The 20,352-nt window shown below is 44.6% G+C and overlaps 2 protein-coding genes across 31 annotated transcripts in view; one reads left to right on the top strand and one right to left on the bottom strand.

The window, feature by feature from the left end:
* TDP1 (tyrosyl-DNA phosphodiesterase 1) overlaps window positions 1-10,009 on the bottom strand; it is a 92,968-nt gene extending 82,959 nt beyond the window's left edge. For 3 of the 7 annotated variants that reach the window (XR_014312553.1, XM_082733881.1, XM_082733882.1), the window contains exons 1-5: window positions 9,865-9,991; window positions 7,310-7,875; window positions 3,976-4,019; window positions 2,772-2,827; window positions 896-992 (exon numbers count right to left, since the gene is read on the bottom strand). Coding sequence is in view for 5 of the 7 variants with exons in the window: in XM_082733881.1 (XP_082590007.1) it covers window positions 896-992; window positions 2,772-2,827; window positions 3,976-4,019; window positions 7,310-7,871 (759 nt within the window). In the remaining 2 variants the exon portion in view is untranslated. Of the gene's footprint in view, window positions 1-895; window positions 993-2,771; window positions 2,828-3,975; window positions 4,020-7,309; window positions 7,876-9,864 lie in introns of all 7 variants that reach the window. The other 4 variants (XR_014312552.1, XM_082733879.1, XM_082733880.1 and 1 more) reach the window with 4 other exon arrangements.
* Window positions 10,010-11,693: 1,684 nt separating this feature from the next.
* Window positions 11,694-20,352, top strand: part of EFCAB11 (EF-hand calcium binding domain 11) — a 287,845-nt gene continuing 279,186 nt past the window's right edge. For 18 of the 24 annotated variants that reach the window (XR_014312555.1, XR_014312556.1, XR_014312557.1 and 15 more), the window contains exons 1-3: window positions 11,713-11,915; window positions 12,460-12,555; window positions 16,746-16,791. Coding sequence is in view for 21 of the 24 variants with exons in the window: in XM_082733907.1 (XP_082590033.1) it covers window positions 11,832-11,915; window positions 12,460-12,555; window positions 16,746-16,791 (226 nt within the window). In the remaining 3 variants the exon portion in view is untranslated. Of the gene's footprint in view, window positions 11,916-12,459; window positions 12,556-16,745; window positions 16,792-20,352 lie in introns of all 24 variants that reach the window. The other 6 variants (XM_082733923.1, XM_082733911.1, XM_082733918.1 and 3 more) reach the window with 6 other exon arrangements.

Raw genomic sequence — 20,352 nt, 5'->3', positions numbered from 1 at the left:
AGTTTTAAGCTGCACTCATAGAAAGCAGCAACCACTGAACTATATCCAGACAACCTGGTTAGGTTTGAGAAGGACACTGACAAACTAGATGCAAACAGAGGACTGGAGGCATGCTGAGGGAAGACAGGGATTCTTGTTATAAGTACAACCAAAGAAACCATGCTTGATCCTAAAGAAAACTAAGGAGGTACAACAGAGGACTTTACATATAAGAATCATTCATATCTGAGATTGAAATTTATTTTATGTGGCCCCAGAGAGGGGAATCAGGACCCAAGCTTGAAAGGTAAAAGGAAATGGTGAGGACTTTTGTTTGGCAAGGTCACAATACCCAGATACCTAGTCAGATATTGCCATGAAGGTTATTGTTAGATGAGGTCAACATTTAATTTAGTAGAAGGAATAAAACAGATTACCTTTCGTGGACCTCAACCAGTCCGTTGAAGGCCTAAGTGAAAAAAAAGGCCAACTCCCTCAAGAAACAGGGAACTGAGTCTTCAGACTATCTTTGGAGCTGAGCGGCAGCACCTCCTCTCCTGGGCCCCACCCACACACCTACCCCACAGCATTTGGACTTGCCAGTCCCCACAATCATGTGAGCCAACTCTTTTCAAAGAAGTCTTTCTACACACACATACCCTATCGGTTCTGTTTCTCTGGAGAACCCTGACACATACAGAGACATCAGGTCAACATAAAGAAAAATCCTTCCAACAAGGGCTGCCCACACATAGATGGGCTCTCTCAGGAAGCATTTAGGTCAAGGCTAGACAAGGAGCCGTTGGCGATGCTAGAGATAGGACTCTTGCTCTAGGTGGGAGGCTAGACTAAATGTCTAAATTTCCTTCCAACTCTCAGACTAAGCAGGATTCTCCAACAGCCACAGGCAGCCTACCTGGCAGAGGGAAATGTTTTCATACGGCTTGGCCTGGGCATGTAAGTGAGCCTTGGCTTCTCGTTTATCTCCATGCACAAGCAGGATCGGTTTCTTCCTGAAAACAGATCAGAAGTATTTACAATACATATTTTATAAAAAAGACAAGTTGATCAGTTAAGGAATTAGTTAAGGAATGCTAGTTTTCTTACCACCAGACAAGTATTTCTGGCCTTTGTGGTCATGGAGTACAGAGCTAATAAGTAGCACTGCTCAGTTAATCTCCACCAACCAGTTACATTTACAACAGCGTCGTGTGGCCTGTCCCAAAGCTCTGTTATGACCCAGAGAGATTGTGACTCGAGAAAGTCCCTGCGTAATTATCTTCTTTGGTCCAAAAGAACATATAGTTAGCTCTGTGTTCATATTTTCAAGGTCAGATTAAAAGAAAAACATGTATTGTTATCTAGTAGGATGCTCTTTTCTTTCCCTTTCTTTAGACCAAAGAGCATTTCCTCATTAGACCTATCTTCACTGAACTATCGTGTGCTAGGTACGGCGGCAGCAGTCCCCCAAGATCCAAGAGTGAACAAGCCCAGGCCCACCGCACGATGCAGATTAACAGGTTGTTATATGTCAGTGAATCAAGGCACTGTGTGGCTGAGTCTTGCTCAGTGAAATAAAAGGTGCTGCGTAGGACTTCTAGGAGACTGCTCAGAGGAAGCACAGCTAGGATGTGGCCCTTTTGTCCCTTCCCCTTCCTGCCATCTGAACCACAGACCAGTGGACCTGAAGCCCTGGGTGTCATCCTGGATCATGGAGGGACTCTGAAGACATGTACTGGGATGATGGGACAGAAAGACACAATGGGTGGGTAAGTCCTTGAGAACTGTAGCAGCCCCCAATCCAGACTACAAATGTCTACCATCTGGACTTCTTAGGTTGGAGAAATTACTTCCTCTCATTTAAGCCACGGTTATTTTTGCTTTTCTGTTACATGTAGCTAAAACTAATCCTATGTCACAGGTCAAATACAAGCCTTTGAGTGTCAAAGCCATTTGGGAAATTTCAATAACATTTTGCCTACTATTAATAAAGGTTTCCAGAATCTGAGGTCCTAAATTCCTTTACCTACCTGCTATTAGGGGTTTTGCTAGGTGAATGTTAAAAATGAGACAGGTGGCAGGGCACCATACAATGCGATCTTTATTTGGTCTACACTGCCTAACACCGGGCTGAGGAAGTGTAGAAGACAAACTGAGAAGTCCATCACCTCCATACTCTGGACAAGGGAAGCTTTAAACCCCCTTCACTAGCTCCTAAACCACAGGAAGAATCATTTGCAAAGCAAAGATTCTTTGAACATGGGTACCTAGGCAGCTCAGTCAAACATCTGCCTTTGGCTCAGGTCATGATCCTGACCTGGGGGCCTGGGATTGAGTCCTGCTTTGGGCTCCCTGCTTAGTAGAGAACCTACTTCTCCCTCTCCCTGCTGTTCCCCCTGCTCTTGTGTTTGCATGCTCTGACAAAAAACACCTATAAAAAAAAATTCTTTGAACAGCACTGCCGCACTAACTGTGATATGCTTACAAGTCTGGAAAGCAGGTAGCAATGATCTTCTCCTTCACATTAGTATCAAAGTTGTCTTTAGATTGCTTTGTCCTTATCTACTTCTGGAAACTGCAGAGGCAAATGCTAAAACCTGTATTAGGAATGCATGCAACGACCTGGACTAGATCAACAAACACTGTTTTCCCTATATAACTAAGTTTGTAGGAGTTCAATAGTTTCAAAAGAAATAATCAAGAAAGATGAACAGCAGTTGCCTGAGAAACACGAATCTTGTTTTAAAGCCCTGTTACAATTAGGATGTTATCAGTCATCCTGTGGTACTCACCTGAACTCTGGTGGGTACTGCTTTATGAGCCAGTCCACATCAAAGCAGTAGTTAAACTAGATGGGTAAAGAAAAGGATGGGGTTATGAGTAATTCAGGCAAGCAGTCTGTAAGAACGGTTTGGTTACTGAATTGAAAGAAACCCTAGACAAATGACAAACTCCAAATATTATTTATAAACCTGGACAGTTGTGCTCTAATATTCAAACATAAAATACCTCTTGAAGGGAATACCCAATTCAAGGAATCAGACTCAGTGGAGTAGTGCAAGAGAAAACAGGTTCTAAGGAAAGGAACCCGCAGGTTTTGGCAGTATGTGTATTTCTAGACAGTCTTACTACATATTTCTAAGAGCCCTCTCATTAATTTAAATAAATGGTTTTGTAAAATTATCCCTTTTCCCCTAGGTGATTATAAAAAAGACTTTTAGAAAAGAACACTTCCTTTCAGCCAATTATGGGTTCGCTTTATGAACAGAAATCTGGGACCGGACATTCACCAGGCTTAAAACAAATTACATCTCGACTACAAGTTCTGCACGGTTACCCAGGGGAGCTCCTCCGCATGCCTGGGTAATCCCTGGCCCTCCTCCTCCTATCTAGCTAAAAGAACACAAGTTTGCCATGTTCCCAATGGGAGACTAGGATTCTGGAGGCCAAGCTGAACATGAAGCACACAGCTTTGGTTTCTTCGTGGATGTGACCTGTTTTCTCACTATTTCCTCAAGAGCATGAAGCATTAACATGATTCATCAACACCAGGGGCCAGCTCAATAAAGCAGGAGCAATCAAACACGCAGAAGTACGAATAACTTTTACTCACTACTTTTTGGTAAGTGTAGGAAACATTTTCCTAAAGCAAATCAAATGACTTGGGGCTTCACGTACCTACCTATACCTTCCCAGGAGGTGTACTAGAACCCCATGAAATTAGCTGGGTCCCAAAAAGAAGTCCCTCAGGTTGGAATTCCCAAAGTGACTTCTTGGCCAGTCCCTGTCACCCAATCCAGAAGCAGAAGCTCCACTGATCGTGGCATCCTTACTCCATGCTAATGGCTGGATACCACAACCGTAGCTCCTGGTGCCAGCCTCCTGGTATGGGTCACCTCGGGAACCCTGTATAGGACTGAGACAGGTCCTCACGTGTATTTTCTTATGGGTTTATTTGTCCTTTCTCCCCTAAAGAAAAAACCACCATAAACTCACCTGAGCTGAAGATACAAGTGTCCCAAATAGGGGCGACAGGATATCTGAGAAGACAAAACATTTAGATCTAACTCATTTTTTGATAAAAATCTGGTAATAATCACAAACTGACTTATTCACAATCAAAATTCGGCTGTGAAAACTGAACTGAGAAAGGACTACAAAGCCAGACTCTAATGTTCCATAAAATTCAATAGAAAATTTGAGCTCTTTAATATTTTTTACGTTTTAACAAAATATAATGTAAAACTAAAACGTCAGCTTCAGAATTTGATGGCTGGTCAATTTTAAAAACTGCCAGTAAAGACAATAATGACATTTCGTTGTTCTTCCCAGATGTTAACTTTTAACTCCTTCAAGTGCCCTCCAAGAAACCTCCCCAACCCAGTACTAGCAAGACTGTCTTCTGGACCCTGAGAGCCCCTGCTTCCTGTGAAGGAGGGCCGAGGCACCCACAACCCCAAGTTCACATTTCTAGCATTCCAGGTCATCTTGAAGGCGGTTGCACCTCGCACCCACTCCAACTTGATTCAGAAAGCTCACTTCTCAAACTGTACTAGGAGAGGAATTACAGGATTACCACCATTGATCATAACAGTTGGACTCGAACCTATTAGGTGCCAGGCACTGTTCTTATCACTGTCCCTGCGCTCATTCTTCCATCTCCTAGCCATTTTCTGAGCTGGAGTTGCTCATTCCCACTTTGCAGATGAGGGGTCTCCCCTTAGGAGGTCGTCCATGGCTGGACAGCTAGGAAGGGATAGTTGAGATCTGAAGCCAGGCTATCTGGCTTCAGCACATGTGCTCACAGCCATCAAACTGCCCAAGGATTAAGAGTAGGCTCCTTTATTTGACCCATGCTTACTGAGTGCTTCTTCCGGATTCTGAGCTACATGGTAGGGTACAAAAATTTTAAAAGTCACCGCCTTAAGGAAGCTCCTGTCCTTTTTTTTTTTTTTTTTTTTTAATATAAATTTGACAGCCCTTGCGCACACACAAGTATGAGTTATGGGGAGGAGCAAGGGGAGAGCAAAAAGAGCAGGCAACCTGATGAGCAGGGAGCCCAACACAGGACAATCCCACAACTCTGGGATTATGACCTGAGCTGAAGGCAGATGCCCAATGGACTGAGCCACCCAGGCGCCCAAGCGCCTACCTTTATGAGAGGTACACAAAAGGAGTATATTGCAGTTTCTTGACGATATTCCCTATTTTGCCCCTGTTCGGGTTCGAAAATTTGCTAGAATGCCTCACAGAACTCAGGAAAGCACCTGACTTACTAGATTACCAGTTTATTAATATAAGAGGATTCAACTCAGGAACAGCCAGATTAGAGAGATGCAAAAAACAAGGTATGGGGGAAGGAATATACACCACCCTCCCTGTGTTCACCAACCTAAAAGCTCTCCAAACCCCTTAGGGTTTTTTAAATGAGACTTCATTACGAAGGCCATTAAATCACTGGCCACTAATGATTAACAACCTCGGGTCTCTTTCTCCCTCCCTGGAGATGGGGCTGACACTTCCAACTTCAATGACACAACTGGGTCCCCTTGGCAATGACTCCTTCATCCTCAAGGGCTTTCCAAAAGCCACTTCATTAAACCCAGGTGTGACTGAAAGGGGCTTTTTCTGAACAGAAGTTTTTGTTTGTTTGTTTTTGTTTTTAAAGATCTTATTCATTCATTTGAGAGAGAGAGAGAGGTAGAAGCAGGCTCCCTGATGAGCAGGGAGCCTGACGTGGGGATTGATCCCATGACCTGAGCCCAAGGCAGATGCTCAACCAACTGAGCCACACAGGCGCCCCAGAAAATATTCTTTTTTTTTTTTTTTAAGATTTTATTTATTTATTTGAGAGAGAAACAGTGAGAGAAAGCATGAGCAAGGAGAAGGTCAGAGAGCGAAGCAGACTCCCCATGGAGCTGGGAGCCTGATGCGGGACTCGATCCTGGGACTCCGGGATCATGACCTGAGCCGAAGGCAGTCGTCCAACCAACTGAGCCACCCAGGCGTCCCCCCAGAAGATATTCTTTTGACCTTCATTACTTCAGAGCTCTTACAGGAGCCTGGGACAAAAACCAACCAAGAATGAGGACAAAATACTCTACCACACAGCTGCACCCTGGGGAATAACCAAAGGAACCGAAGACTATCTTTTGATTCAGAACTGAAATATCTATTTGCATGCTGGGGTTTTTGTTTCTTCACCAGAACTGAAATCTGGCTTCCAAACAGTGGTTCTCAAACCCAACCGGGCATAAGTGATGAGGTTTTAGAATATAAGTGAAGTTGGGTGGGGTGAGGTCTGGAGCCAACGGCCAAGAAAGAATTCTTAAGATGTCTATAGTGCAAAAAGGTAGTTTTACTAAAGCACAGGGATAGGACCAGTGGGCAGAAAAAGCTGCCCCACGTTTGTCAGGTGTGGCTGTTTATATACCTGGGAGTTGGGGAAGGTAAGGAAAAGGGAGGTTTCAAAGGATTTTTGAATGTTAAAGAAGACTCACAGGATATAGGAGGCCTTGCCATTTCCAAGTTAAGGTTGGTTTTCCAACCTTCCAGTAAGGCATTAGCAGTAAGATAGCTGGGAGCTTTGTGAAGGACCCTTACATTTTGCCCACTTCAAGTATCAGTCAATGGGCTGCAGATTAGAAGGACACTTAATTGTATCTACATTTCCTTCTGGAGGCTAGCCCATGGATAGAAATGTTTTGTTCTTGTAAATTGCTAAGGCTTGTAAACTGAGGGAGACTCATAGGTCTTGTAGGATTATAATCTCTGTAAGTTAACTATTTGTTTTTCCTTTAGGGCAGCCAGGAGTGCCTGAGGAATGTCACATATCCCATTGGGGCAGGGGTTGGTTTGTGGGATGTCAGCTTCTGCTTTTCCTCAGCTAGCCTTCTGCTCCCTCATCAGAATCCCCAGAAGCTTCTTAGAACAGACTACAGGGCCCTGCTCCCAGAGTTTGATTCAGTGAACCTGGGTGGAGCCCCAAATCTGCATTAACAAGTTTTAAGTCATGCTACTGCTGTCAGATATTTGCTGTTTCATTCAAATGTTATTAATAAGTTTACGCTTTAAAAGTTAGCACAATGTTGACAATCGTTTAAGCATTCCAACTGGTAGATCTACAGGACTGAGAAACACCCTGTGATTCCCTAGGTAAACAGCTTGCTGTCAAACTAATGCATTTGCTTGTCTAACTGGTAGTTTTCCTGAGGGTAGTTAAAAGACTATGAACGGTTCTCAGAGGTCATTCTAGGTCACCCTCCTTGTTTTGCCAAGGGGACTCTCCAAGTGCCACTTGACAGCTCCCAGGCATGCAGCACCCACTTACCCTTGATGTGGAGGGCTCCGGAGTTATACTTTGGCTTAATTCCCGAGACTCTAGTGAGGTAAAATCGGAAGGGGTTCCCTTTTTCCAACATGTCCCAAATGTCTTGGCCTTCCCCTGAGGTTTCATAGTCCTCTTCCTCCTCTTTTAGTCCATGGAGGGCAGGAGGGCTGTGATTTGCAGTTCTTTGGGCAGCACCGTCTTGGGGAGAAGAGATGCCGCTCTCCTCTTTGACCACCATGTTCTTAGCCTGCTTCTGCTGTGTTCCCGGCTGCAGCTCATCGTCGCTGCTAGAGAGACACCAGCCTAGGTCTTCCTGGGAACCACTCTTCTGCCTTTTGGGAGGTGAAACTTGTGAATCTGTGTTGCTGAACTTCACAGGTGATAATTTCCTTTTATGGGCCACTTTCCTAGCCTCAGAACAGGTGTATCTTGGTTCACTTGCCGCTTCCTGCCCAGCACGGGGGAGGGAAGAAGTAGATGGCTTGTCTAGTTTTGGCTTTTCCTCCTCACTTTCATCACTACTGGATATCGTCCACTTCCCATAATCACCTTCCTGAGACATACTTCTGGAAAAGAAAGACAAATATTATTTCCATTCTCTAGGCCATTGGCAAACGGTTGCTCTCAAATTCCCTGTCAGTGTGAGTTTCTACAACACATACAGCACACCTGACGCTCACCAGATGCTGAGCCACGTAAGGAACATGAGCTGTTCTGCAGGTGTTCAGAGGCACAATCCAAGAATCTGCTACTGACAGCCAAAATCCTAGTTACCTTCTTCTCGTTCAACACAGACCTTTTTCTTAGAGGCCTGAGGAAAGAGTTGGAACTAAAATCCAACATAAAAATATTCACCCTTGGGGCGCCTGGGTGGCTCAGTGGGTTAAGCCTCTGCCTTTGGCTCAGGTCATGATCCCAGTGTCCTGGGATCAAGCCCCGCATCGGGCTCTCTGCGCATCGGGCTCTCTGCTCGGCAGGGAGCCTGCTTCCCCTCACCTTCTCTCTCTGTCTGCCTCTCTGCCTGCTTGTGATCTCTGTCTGACAAATAAATAAATAAATAAATGATTAAAAAAAAAAAATATTCACCCTTGACCCTGAATTTTCTAACAGTTACTTGGGGTTTTTAAGGCAGTTTAAGGAATTAAGAAACAAGAAACTAGAGTTTCTTAGTGTCTGAAAAGTGTTTTTGTGATGCAAATAGGTACTCCTCTTAAAGATGCTAGCTGCCTCTCTCCCCTCACCACATCAGACCCAACTGGGCAGATCTTTTCCACATTCCAGCAGCTCCTTGTAGAGTGTGCAGACCACCAGAAGGACAGAGGCCCTGTGTGGCCACTTGTGTAATGGCCACTTGTCCATGTAAACATGGACCCCCAATTTCAAACTCAATCATTAGTAGGTGGTAAATAGGCAGTTGGGCAGGTTACTTCACTGTGAAGACAGTTTTCTCCCCTGTTAAATGTGTATCATCTTTATCTCCCAGAGCTCACGCTAACAGGTACTTACTGAGCAACTACTATGTGCCTAGCACTGGGGATAAGGAGTTAATATAGAAAAGGTTTCTGTCCCCGGAATGATTGTATTTCAGGGGGGGAAAAAACAGTTCAACACCAACAGAAAAACCAAGCTATCTTTCCAGACACTGGTTGCATTTTACAGGTGTATTAAGGTAAAACAGGGACGTCCTTTGGATAAGTAACATTTAAGTGAGTTCTGGAGCAGGAAAAAGAACCAGCCGAATAAAGGGTGGTATTCCAAGTAGAGGGAACCCAGCCCGCCAAGACCAGGAGGCGAGAACAAAGTGGGAAGGAGGAAGGTACGTGTTAAAGATCCTGGATTTCAGCCTAAGAAGTGCGGGGTAGGGGGAAGCAGCCCCGGGAGGCTTTAACAAGGTGGGGCGGTGTACAGTGGCCCCGATTTACTTTTCTCAACTATTACGTTCCCTAACTCCGTGAGAACAGTTTGGAGGGAGACGAACCCGGCGTGAGGCGGTGAGGCCAGACCGAAGCGGGCCGATTCCGGGAACGTGGAGGAAGCAATGACAGGGGCTACCCCTTTTGGGTTCTGACCCCAGGTCCAGCCCCCTTCGAAGCGCTCTGCCAAGAGGAAACTCCGTTCACGCTCGCACCAAGTCTATACAAAGTCCCGCGAACGACTGGCTCCGAGAACAGGGCACCCCGGCCCAGAAAGGTTCAGTGCCTGGCACAGAGTAGGCGCCCCAGGCGCGCCAGCATCGCTGGCGGGCGACACAGCCCACCTGCCCCGTGGGGAAACCGGAGTATGAACCGGAGCGCGGGGAACCCTCGCACCCACGCCCCTCCCCCAACGCCCTTGGCTCTCTGCGACGCCTGCCGCTCGCGCCCGACAGGTTCTATGACAGAGAAAGCCGAGGCCCAGAAGGGGACCCTCCCCAGGGTCTTTACCAGATACCCCGCTTCCCTCAGATTCCACCACCTCCAGTTCCACCCGACCTCAGAATTCGCGGGACCCGCGAGGCCCAGGCCGGAAGGAGCAGGCTTTCCTCGGCCAGGGTCCCGCAACCGCCGGCCACGAACCTGACACTTCCAGAGGGGAGCTACAGCCGAACTCGTTCCTGAAATTACAGCAATCCACGGGTTCGCGCCCTCTTTTCCGGCGCCCGCGCCTGCGCACGGTTTAAACCCTTCCGGCCCGGGCTCGCATTCTCCACCCCCTTGGCTCTGCCCCTTCCCTTTCCGGAACGTCCGCCGCTGGGTCCTAAAGCCCGCCGGATCCTAAGGGGCTGCTGAGGGTTCCAGCATGAATGTATGGAAGGGGTATCCCGCCCGCTTCCAGCTCTCGACTCACCCCCTGATCGCTTCTGTTAAAAGGGGGAGAGAGAAAATCAAGTGTTCTCTCTCTCCTCCCTTAGTTAATGGGCGAAACTCATCCGCTTTGCAAGGATTCTCTTTAGTTTCAGCCTCCCGGATCTCGGGGCAGAGGGTAGTTACTTAAAGGCAGAGAGAGGATTAGTGGAGGTTCCAGGCCCCTGTGGCTTGAGACCTTTATCCTGGAGGAGCGAGCTCGCTGGGGGTGCAAAGTTGTAAAACCTGCTGTAGAATAAAAGGATAAATGATCTCCCGTCACACTCAAACGCGAATACCTGTTTCTTCTTTGAAACGTTGTGTTTTTAGTCTTACTGGTTTGCCAGAAGAAAGAGAGGTCTGAAATAAACTTTTGCAAAACGGAAACCTCCCCATATTCCTCGGCTTTTAATAATGTTTATAACATTTATTCTCAGAGTTTCTTTCAAACTAGGCACTTCTCCCAGAGGACTTGGTGAACCAGCCTGGTGTGAACTGGTGTGATTTTTTTTGGAGTAGTGTTGTTGGGGGATCTGAAACTGACGGCCTCGGAAGAATTCTTAGATGCTTTCCTTGCAAAAATGCGGTATTAGGGGCACCTGGGTGGCTCAGTGGGTTAAGTCTCTGCCTTCGGCTCAGGTCATGATCTCAGCGTCCTAGGATCGAGCCCCGCCTGGGGCCCCTCTGCTCAGCGGGGAGCCTGCTTCTCTTCCTTTCTCTCTGCCTGCCTCTCTGCCTGCTTGTGATCTCTCCGTCAAATAAGTAAATAAAATCTTTAAAAAAAAAAAAGGCGATTTTATTAAAGCGCGGGAACAGGACTTGGGGGGCAGGAAGAGCTGCTACCCCGGTATTGTGAGGAGCAACTGAGTATATACCTTGATGTTGGGGGAGGTAAAGACAAAGGAAGTTTCCAAAAGGACTTTCATTTGCTAAAGAAGGGATAAAGTAGGACTTGCTATTGTCAAGCTAAGGTTGTTTTTCACTCTAACAAGGCATTAACAATAAGACAGTTTGGGAACTTCCTAGAGGAACGTTATACTCTGCCTGTATCAAGTAATTGTCAGTGGGCTGCAGGTTATAAGAACATTTAATTTTATTTACATTTCTTTCTGGCTTTCCCACATCATAAAAGTCCTAAGGACTTTACTGAGCATCTGCTTTGTTGCAGGGATATGGGGAGGACAAAACAGACCATAGTAACTACCCTGGAGGGCTGGACCCCAATGACTTGACTTGCCGATGTGCACGTGAATCCTAGCCTTGGCTCTTTGGTTCTTTGAATGCTTAGTTCACACGTTTTATGTTTCCTATATTTAGCACAGCGTCATAAATAAAAATTAACAAAGTAACTTCCTGCAAGGTGTGGGGGCAGAAAAATGGGAGGAACCTTGCAAGAGACAGTGAAGCAGGACCTAGGTGAGGTGTATACCAGCGGTGCGCAAGGAGTTAAAGGGATGAGCATGGCAAAGCTGGGGGCGAGCCCAGAAGCCTCTCCGCTATAGGCTGTTACAAGGAAACGGGCCTAAAGCCTCTGGCCAATAGAACCGTGGGATCAACGTCAGTGGCTGGCAGGCTGTCCAATGGGAGAAGACGTTGGAGTTGCCCGGCCAAGTTCAGCTTCCTTAGTTGCAGTGAGGCACTCAGAGGCAACCGGGCTTTAGCCGCGCAGGTGTTGGGTTCTGCAGTTCCTTTCGGTTGTGATGGTCGCGATGTTTTTCTCCGAGGCTGGGGCCCGGCCATGGACGTGGGAAGCCAGCCCCTCAGAACACAAGAAATGGGTGGAAGTAGGTGTCCGGAGGGCTGATTCTCGACTCGAACTTGACCTAGGGCTTCTGTTTCTGTCGCCTGCCCGGGTCTCACTCAGCTCTGTTGCACTGGCAAGGACTGCACTGTCCTTCCAAAGACCCGTGGTTAATGACTGAGCCGAGGGCTGCATGGCTTCTCGCTCTCTGTCCGGTGTTCTGGCAACTTCCAAGTCCCTTCTTTAACCCGCTCCATAGTTTATTAATAATAACCTCTATCTAACCTTCTATCTGTCTCACCTTCCTAATTCTAGGACGGAATTTTGGGTAGAATTTATCCCACTGGTTTAAAGGAATTTGCGTCAGTCTAACGATTAAGTCGTTTGCGCATTTCGGGGGTGGTGGTGGTAAGTTTTAGCACAAGAAAAATTCTTGAGAAGTAAAATTAGGTTAATGCAACTCCCAATTCCGAGCCCTCTTGCTCAGCTAAGTTTTGGATTTTGGAGGTCTAAATTTAATATAAACGGATAATAAAAGTAATAGAACAAACGGTTTCGGCTAACTGAAGCTATTTAATGTTCTTTAGGTATTTAAAGCATGCGATGAAGATAACAAGGGCTATCTAAGCAGAGAGGACTTTAAAGTTGCTGTCATAATGCTGTTTGGGTACAAGCCCTCCAAGGTAGAGCTTTCTTCATCTTTTTGGGAATGGGGCAGACAATAAAAGAGTGGGTGGATTTTAAGTCAAGTGCAGTGTCTAGTTTAGGATGTTTAAAATCACTGTTCTCTCAGAGCGATTTCAGAGATGTGTCCAGTGCTGAATTTTACTTTTTTTTTTTAAGATTTTATTTATTTATTTGGCAGAGAAAGATCACAAGTAGGCAGAGGCAGGAAGAGAGAGGGAGAGAGAGAGCAGGCTCCCTGCTGAGCAAAGAGCCCCATGCGGGGCTCGATCCCAAGACCCAGAGATCATGACCTGAGCTGAAGGCAGCAGCTTAACTGTCTGAGACACCCAGGCACCCCGTGAATTTTACTCTTTATAAGAACCTAACTCAGGGTGAATTAGAGTTCATGAAACCTTTCTCACCACTGGGCTTATAATAAATGCAAGATGCTAAGGAGGTGTCAAGAGGGAAGGCTGGGACGGGGGTATTGGTAACAGGAATTCATTTAAATTATAAAACTAATACATTTCCACAGGCAAAAAATTCAGACAGTCTGGAAAATGTATAAAGTTGAATGTAAAATCCCTTCCTTTGCTACCAAAGAGTCCCACTCCTCAGGGGTTACCATTATTAATAATTTTTTGTGTGTGTCTTTCCAGAATTTCCTATGTATAACAAACATACCTAGCATTCTATTAAACACATAAGTGGGTACATAGTATACCTATTTTATTTGCTTTTTTTCACTTAACAATGATCACAAAAGCACACATGACCACGTTTTAAAAGTGGTTTGCATAGTATTCTCTTTAGCTAGTTTAGAGTCTTGGGTCATTTAGATTGCCTCCATTAGTTTTCGTTCCTACAAACATTGTTGTGTTGAGCATCCTTTTATATGTATATCTATACTTGTGGATGTTTATCTATGGAATAAATTCCTGGAAGTACAATTGCTAGGTACATTTGAAATTTTGTTGGATATTATTCTTCGGAAGAGTTTGCACTAAGTCACTAATAAGGAGGGTCAAGCTGAGCTTCAAGGAGCGGCTTGCTTTAGGGGGACAGATTTCCTGCTCCCCTTGTTATGTTGATTCTAGAAATGGATCCCTCTTGTTAAGATGCTGAACTGGAATTAATCAGAGACAAGATCTCATCCAGTTTTAAGAAATTCAGTTGCAGGGGCGCCTGGGTGGCTCAGGTCATGATCTCAGGGTCCCGGGATCGAGTCCCATATCGGGCTCTCTGCTCAGCAGGGAGCCTGCTTCCTCCTCTCTCTCTGCCTGCCTCTCTGCCTACTTGTGATCTCTCTCTGTCAAATAAATAAATAAAATCTTAAAGAAAAAAAAAAAAGAAATTCAGTTGCAGCCATCAAATGGAAGGCTCTGCCTGGAATGCCCTCCCTTGTTCTCTCCTTAAACCAGCTTGGCCGCTGCTATTCCTCATGCCCAGCAAAGCCAGGAACCATTTGATGTCTCACTTCTCCATCCCTCATTATGCTTCAATGTATCACAACCTCACCATAAATAAGTTCTGTTACCACAAATATGTCCCATGAATGGACCAGGTAGGCTCAAAGTAGTTCACCTCCTAGCAAATGCTTGGTCCTGAGATACTGGTTGTGGAGTGCAGAGAAATAGGGCGGACCCCCAGTAACTGTGGCTCTTACATTCACCTGCACTCATTTCAGCTAGAATTCTAAAACAAGTCAGCTAAATGGATCCGGCCTCTGAAGCATTGTATTTAACCTGTGTTAGTTCAGCTGGAAGGATAGCTCATTTCATTCTGCTTTTATCATCCCTGAATCTACTTAATTGGCTTTAATTTTAGAATACAGGTGAGGAACTGAATGGAAAGTACAGTGATGTGGTAAGACACTGTACAGTCCACGAGATTTAACAGATTTTTACTTTTATTCTCATACCTGGCTGAGGTTTTGGGTTTCATTTTATTTTTAAAGATTTTATTTATTTATTTGGCAGAGAAAGAGAGAGAGATCACAAGTAGGCAGAGAGGCAGGCAGAGAGAGAGGGGGAAGCAGGCTCCCCATTAAGCAGAGAACCCAACGTGGGACTCGATCCCAGGACCTGAGATCATGACCTGAGCTGAAGGCAGAGGCGTTAACCCACTGAGCCACCCAGGTGCCCCTGGATTTCATTTTTTAATCGAATTATCTGACTGCAGATCACTAAACAGTAAAGTAAAAGCAAATCATCTGTAAACCTGTCAATCATTTGCATGTGAACATGTGTTCAATAAATGACAAAGTATACTCTCTGAAATGTAACAGATATTTACTTTTATAGTAGATTGAGGTTTGGCGTTTTATTTTTAAAGTTTTCATTTTTAATTAATCTCTGTATCCAACATGGGGCTTAAACTCACAACCACAAGATCAAGAGCTGCGTACTCCGCCATCTGAACCAGCCGACACCCCTGGGATTTTATTTTCGAATATTGCTTCCGAGCAGATGAAATATTTACTGAATGCACGACATGTAATAAATAATTTAAACACTCAGGCAATGGTTTTACACAATGCAATTTATGAAGTGTTCCCATGTAATAAAATGAACACTTGCTAGTGGCTAGCGATATAAAGATGAATAGTATACAGCTCCTATTGCGAAGCAGTTCACAATTTAGTGTAGAGAGACTTATAAAAACTCTGTGATAAATACTAACATGGAGAAGAACAGGAAGAACCCAAAGCATAGGGGACAAGGAAAAGGGACATCTAATTCTAGTGGAAAGTAGGAGTTTAGGCATCACTTAGACTAGAAGAGCTAGCTAGCCTCCACTGATGAGGAAGTATCCAGAAGCACTTTGTGGTGTTGGGAGATGTTATGCCCTGGTGATTAGATGAGGTTGGCCATGAGAGAGGGGTGTGAAACCAGGCCTGCAGCAATAGTAAATACCACCAAGTAGGGAAACTGAGGAGCAGGCTTGGAGGAAAGTCAGTGAGTTTGTGGGTCACATTAAGTCTAAGGAGGCTGTGGACATCCCAAGTGAAGTCACGCAGTGAACAGTGTGCTGGTGGTAACGATCTGCTCTCAGATTATGCTGCCCCTTGTAAATGCAGGAATCTGGAACCAGGTGAGGAATTGAGAGGTAAGGGCCGGAGACAGATTCTGGACGCCTCTGTTTACAGGTGAGCTCAGAGCAAGAGACTGAGTGGCGTTGCCTGAGGACAGTATGCAGCATGTACTGAGAGAGTATACCACTGGTGGGTACCAACATCTCAGGGGAACCAGGGGCTCCACGAAGAAGAGGGCAACAGGAGCCCCCAGACAGGGGCAAAAGGAACCTGGAAAGTGCAGGACATGGAATCCAAAGTAGAGAAACTGTGTCAAGTGTTGCCAAGTTTCTAATTCCATAGTGTTTATTAGGCCCTGTAACCATAGAGGAAAATGCTTGTATTTTAATACATAGTGAAAGCAGTTTCCCAAACCGTATAGAGGATGTATTCTGAAATATGTTTAGAAAGCCATAGGGGGGAAAAATGCCAACTAGGCCAAAATATTAATAGTAGTTCTTACTGAGTGACTGTTTTTAAAGATGTGCTTCATGAATTTTTTATATTTTTCTACAGTTTTCTACATCATGTTACTTTTATAAACAGGAAAAAAGTTCAAAAATAAAGCCATCAAGCTCATTACAATAATCACTTGTATTTGTCAGAAATAGAAAGATTACCTTTTAGGTTATGCTGCATGTGTGACAGCATATGATTATGTTATATATAATTGATTATATATGCTTCAACTCTTTGGGTCAATGGAACAGTTTGGTGGCTTTTAGAGTCTGTAGCAGATTAGCATATTGTATCTTACAGATACAGGGATATTTTTTGCTTCAATACCACTTTTTTTTTTTAAGTTTTTATTTAGATCCCAGTGAGTTAACACAATGTAATATTAGTTTCAGGTGTACAGTGTAGTGATTCAACAGTTCCATACAACACTCAGTACTCTTCACAAAACAAATGCCCTCCTTAATCCCCATCACCTGTTTCACCCTCACCCTACCCTAGATAGAGACGGAAGAATAAAATGACTATTGCAGCTGTCCTGCGATATTACTTGTCTGCTGAAGTCAAGACAGTTGGTTTCTCATAAAATACAATCTTTCCCCACACCTGAGGAATTAAGAACTTGCACTGTGAAAACATTTGATGAAATTACATGTGCCATTCTTTCTTCTTTTCTAGATTGAAGCTGATTTCGCGATGTCTTCAGTAAATCCAAATGCTTCCGGTAATACGAAACTTAAAATTAATTTTTAGACATTCATAAAGCGAAAATTAAGAACAAAAATAGTGATGATAAAGCACATCATCGTTTTGTTCTGTTTCAAGGAAAGAGGTTTAAGTTCTTTTTTTTTTTTTTTTTAAAGATTTTATTTATTTATTTGACAGAGAGAAATCACAAGTAGGCAGAGAGGCAGGCAGAGAGAGAGAGGAGGAAGCAGGCTCCCTGCCGAGCAGAGAGCCCGATGCGGGACTCGATCCCAGGACCCTGAGATCATGACCTGAGCCGAAGGCAGAGGCTTAACCACTGAGCCACCCAGGCGCCCGAGGTTTAAGTTCTTTAATGCATTCATAAGTACATATGTTTATTGTAGGGCAGTTTTAAACCATTGAAAACCATAAAGAAAAATCTTGCTTGTAATGTCAACAGCCAGCTGATGGTGGGGATTTTCTGATTTAGATGAATGGAAGCAGCACTCACTGAAATGGAGACGGGGTGGGGAGACCTTTGAATCAGCAATGTCAGGCACTCAGGCTATCTGAATACAGAATTCAGAGGAAAGCTGTGGGCTGGAGAAAGAAATTTGGGAGTCATTGGCATGTAGATGGTTTTTGAGACCACGGGGTGGATGAGAGACCACCTAGTGAGACAGAGTGAACTGAAAATCTTAAGAACATCAATCTCAAGAAGTCCAAGAGAGAGTTAGGAAGTGGCAGAAGATTTAGAGGGATGGAGGGGCAGGAGGAAGATCAGGGGTGTCTGATCAAAAGTGAGGAGAAGCCGATTCTTTCAGGGAAGAGGCTGTGGTCAACACTGTTGAAAGGTCAGGTGGGTAGTAACTGAATATTTATCTGTTGGAGTTGGTGACTCGATGTGTTTACTGATTTAGCAAGAGCAATGAGGGCAGAGGCCAGGCTGAAGTAGTAGAGAAGTCTTGTTGATGTGGGAAACAGAGGCAGAAGAAAATTATTAGATTTCCTTACCTACTGACAAGCCCTTGAAACAGGCAGAATGACCCTCCTCTAGGGACTCAACTACCCTCATTTTGAGGCTTTGCTAAGGGCAAGGGACAATCCTAGCCTGACTGACCCCTACCCCCAACCAGGATCCTGAAAGTCTACTTGAATAATTCCTTTGGAAACTTTATCTCTAAACCTCCAAAATAGTGTCTACAATCATTCCTAAGCATATGGCCCACTGATATACATCTAAAGGGTCTCATGAGAAGGTTTTATTTCTGGTATTGAATAACCTTTTCCCCAGACAATAGCTAACCCCTCAAGGTCCTAGAAACCTTGTTTCCAAAATTCCTTAGAGACTTACGCCATCCCTAACGCCCTCCCTAACGCCCTCCCAACTTACAAGTATATAATAGATCACTCCTCACATCCCCGGGGCAGCAGCAATTCCTGCTCACGGGTCCTGTCCCCGCGCTTTAATAAACCACCATTTTGCACCACAGATGTCTCAAGAATTCTTTCTTGGTCATCAGCTCCGGACCTCACCCCACCGAACCTCACCTATGTTCTAGAACTTCATCATTGTAGTAGGGCCAGAGTGGCTGGGGGTCAGAGAACAGTTTTGTTTTGTTTTTTCCACTTAAAGATGTGTCTGAACTTAGCAGATTGCTTTAGAAAGGAAGATGAGAGAGACGGGAATAACTTGGTTTTGGAGATAGAGTCCAGAGCATGCTTTGACTGGCTTTTTTTTTTTTTTTAAAGATTTTTTTATTTATTTGTCAGAGAGAGAGAGCGAACACAGGCAGACAGAATGGCAGACAGAGGCAGAGGGAGAAGCAGGCTCCCTGCCAAGCAAGGAGCCCGATGTGGGACTCAATCCCAGGACGCTGGGATCATGGACCTGAGCCAAAGGCAGAGCTGCTCAACCAACTGAGCCACCCAGGCGTCCCTGACTGGCTTTTTAAAAATTACCTTTTTTGGCAGGGTGGTGGTGGTGGTGGATAATTTAGAACTTACAGAAAGTTGCAAAATAAAAATGATACCGAGAAGAGCTGTATATTCTTTACCCAGATGCACTTGTTAACATCTTACCCTTTGGGCCCCTCCTACCGCTGCCACCTCCTCTTACTGCACTGAACCTAAAACCCCAGCAAACTTTTTTTTTTTTTTTTAAAGATTTTATTAATTTATCTGAGAGAGAGAGAGAGAATGAGAGAGAGAGACACACACACAGAGAACACGAGGAGAGAGGTCAGCTGGAGAAGCAGATTCCCTGCCAAGCAGGGAGCCTAATGTTGGACTCGGTCCTGGGACTCCAGGATCATGACCCGAGCCGAAGGCAGTCACCCAGCCAACTGAGCCACCCAGGCGCCCAAACCCCAGCAAACTTACCAACTTCATAAGCTTATATTGGTACTATATTTTTAATCTAATTTACTGTTTATATTCCAGTGTCATCACTTGATCAGATAGTGTCCTTAATAACAGAATTTAATACAGGAATTAGTCTTTAATGCCAAGTTTCTTTAGCCTCCTTTAATCTGGAACACTTTAAAAGGACTTTTTAAGTTTAAAAGGACTGTAAAGTTCAAAAAATTGTAGACTTTTTTGGGGCATTTTTTATAACATTGATATTTGGGGCACCTGGGTGGCTCAGTTGTTAAGCGTCTGCCTTCAGCTCAGAGTCCTGGGATTGACACCAGGGTCCTGGGATTGAGCCCTGCATCAGGCTGCATCAGGCTCCCTGCTCCCCGGGGGAGGCTGCTTCTCTCTCTCCCACTCCCTCTGCTGGGTTCCCTGTCTTGCTGTGTCTCTATCAAATAAATCTTTTAAAAAAAAAAAAACAAAAACATTGATATTTTTGAGGAAATAACCCAGGTCTCTGTGTTTGTTTTATAAGAATGGTCCTTGTTTTGTGTTTGCCTAATGCTTCTCTGTAATTAGGTTGAAGTTAAGCATTCTGAGCCAGAATGCTGTTTAGGTGACCTGTCTCTCTCCAGGTATCGTGTCTGGAGGAACCTAATATCCACCTGTCTCTCATAGATGCTATTAATTTTTATCACTGATCAAGATGGTATCCAGTTTCCCCATTGTATTCTGTTTATCTTTTCTTCCTTTGCAACTAAAAAGCGGCCTGTGGAGATGCACTGAAGACATTGCAAATATTTTGCTTCTCATCAAAATTTCCCCCTAGATTTGGTAACCGTGATTCTTGTCTGACCCAGTTTTTGCCAAAATGGATACAAAGCAATGATTTCTAATCCCAGTGCTTCTTCCCCACCTTTTTTCAAAAAGATTTATTTATTTGAGTGGGAGGGGCAAAGGGAGAGAGGATCTCTCACAGATTCTCCACTGAGCATGCAGCCTGACTTGGGACTCTTGTCACAGGACCCTAAAATCATGACCCCAACCAAAATCAAGAGTAGGATGCTGGCTGTACCACCCAGACACCCTGCCCAGTGCTTTTTCCAGTTAACCCTTGACTGTGGGCAAGAGACCTCCCTTCTTGATCAGTCGTTCTGTTTATTATCAGCATGGACTCATTAATTTTATGTTTTTAATAATTTACATTCTATTAATTTAATTATTTTAGTTTTCACTTTGTCAC

This window comes from Mustela nivalis (genome assembly GCF_964662115.1).
Source record: "Mustela nivalis genome assembly, chromosome: 6".
NCBI lineage: Eukaryota > Metazoa > Chordata > Mammalia > Carnivora > Mustelidae > Mustela > Mustela nivalis.
This window is presented reverse-complemented; position numbering and strand designations above follow the sequence as displayed.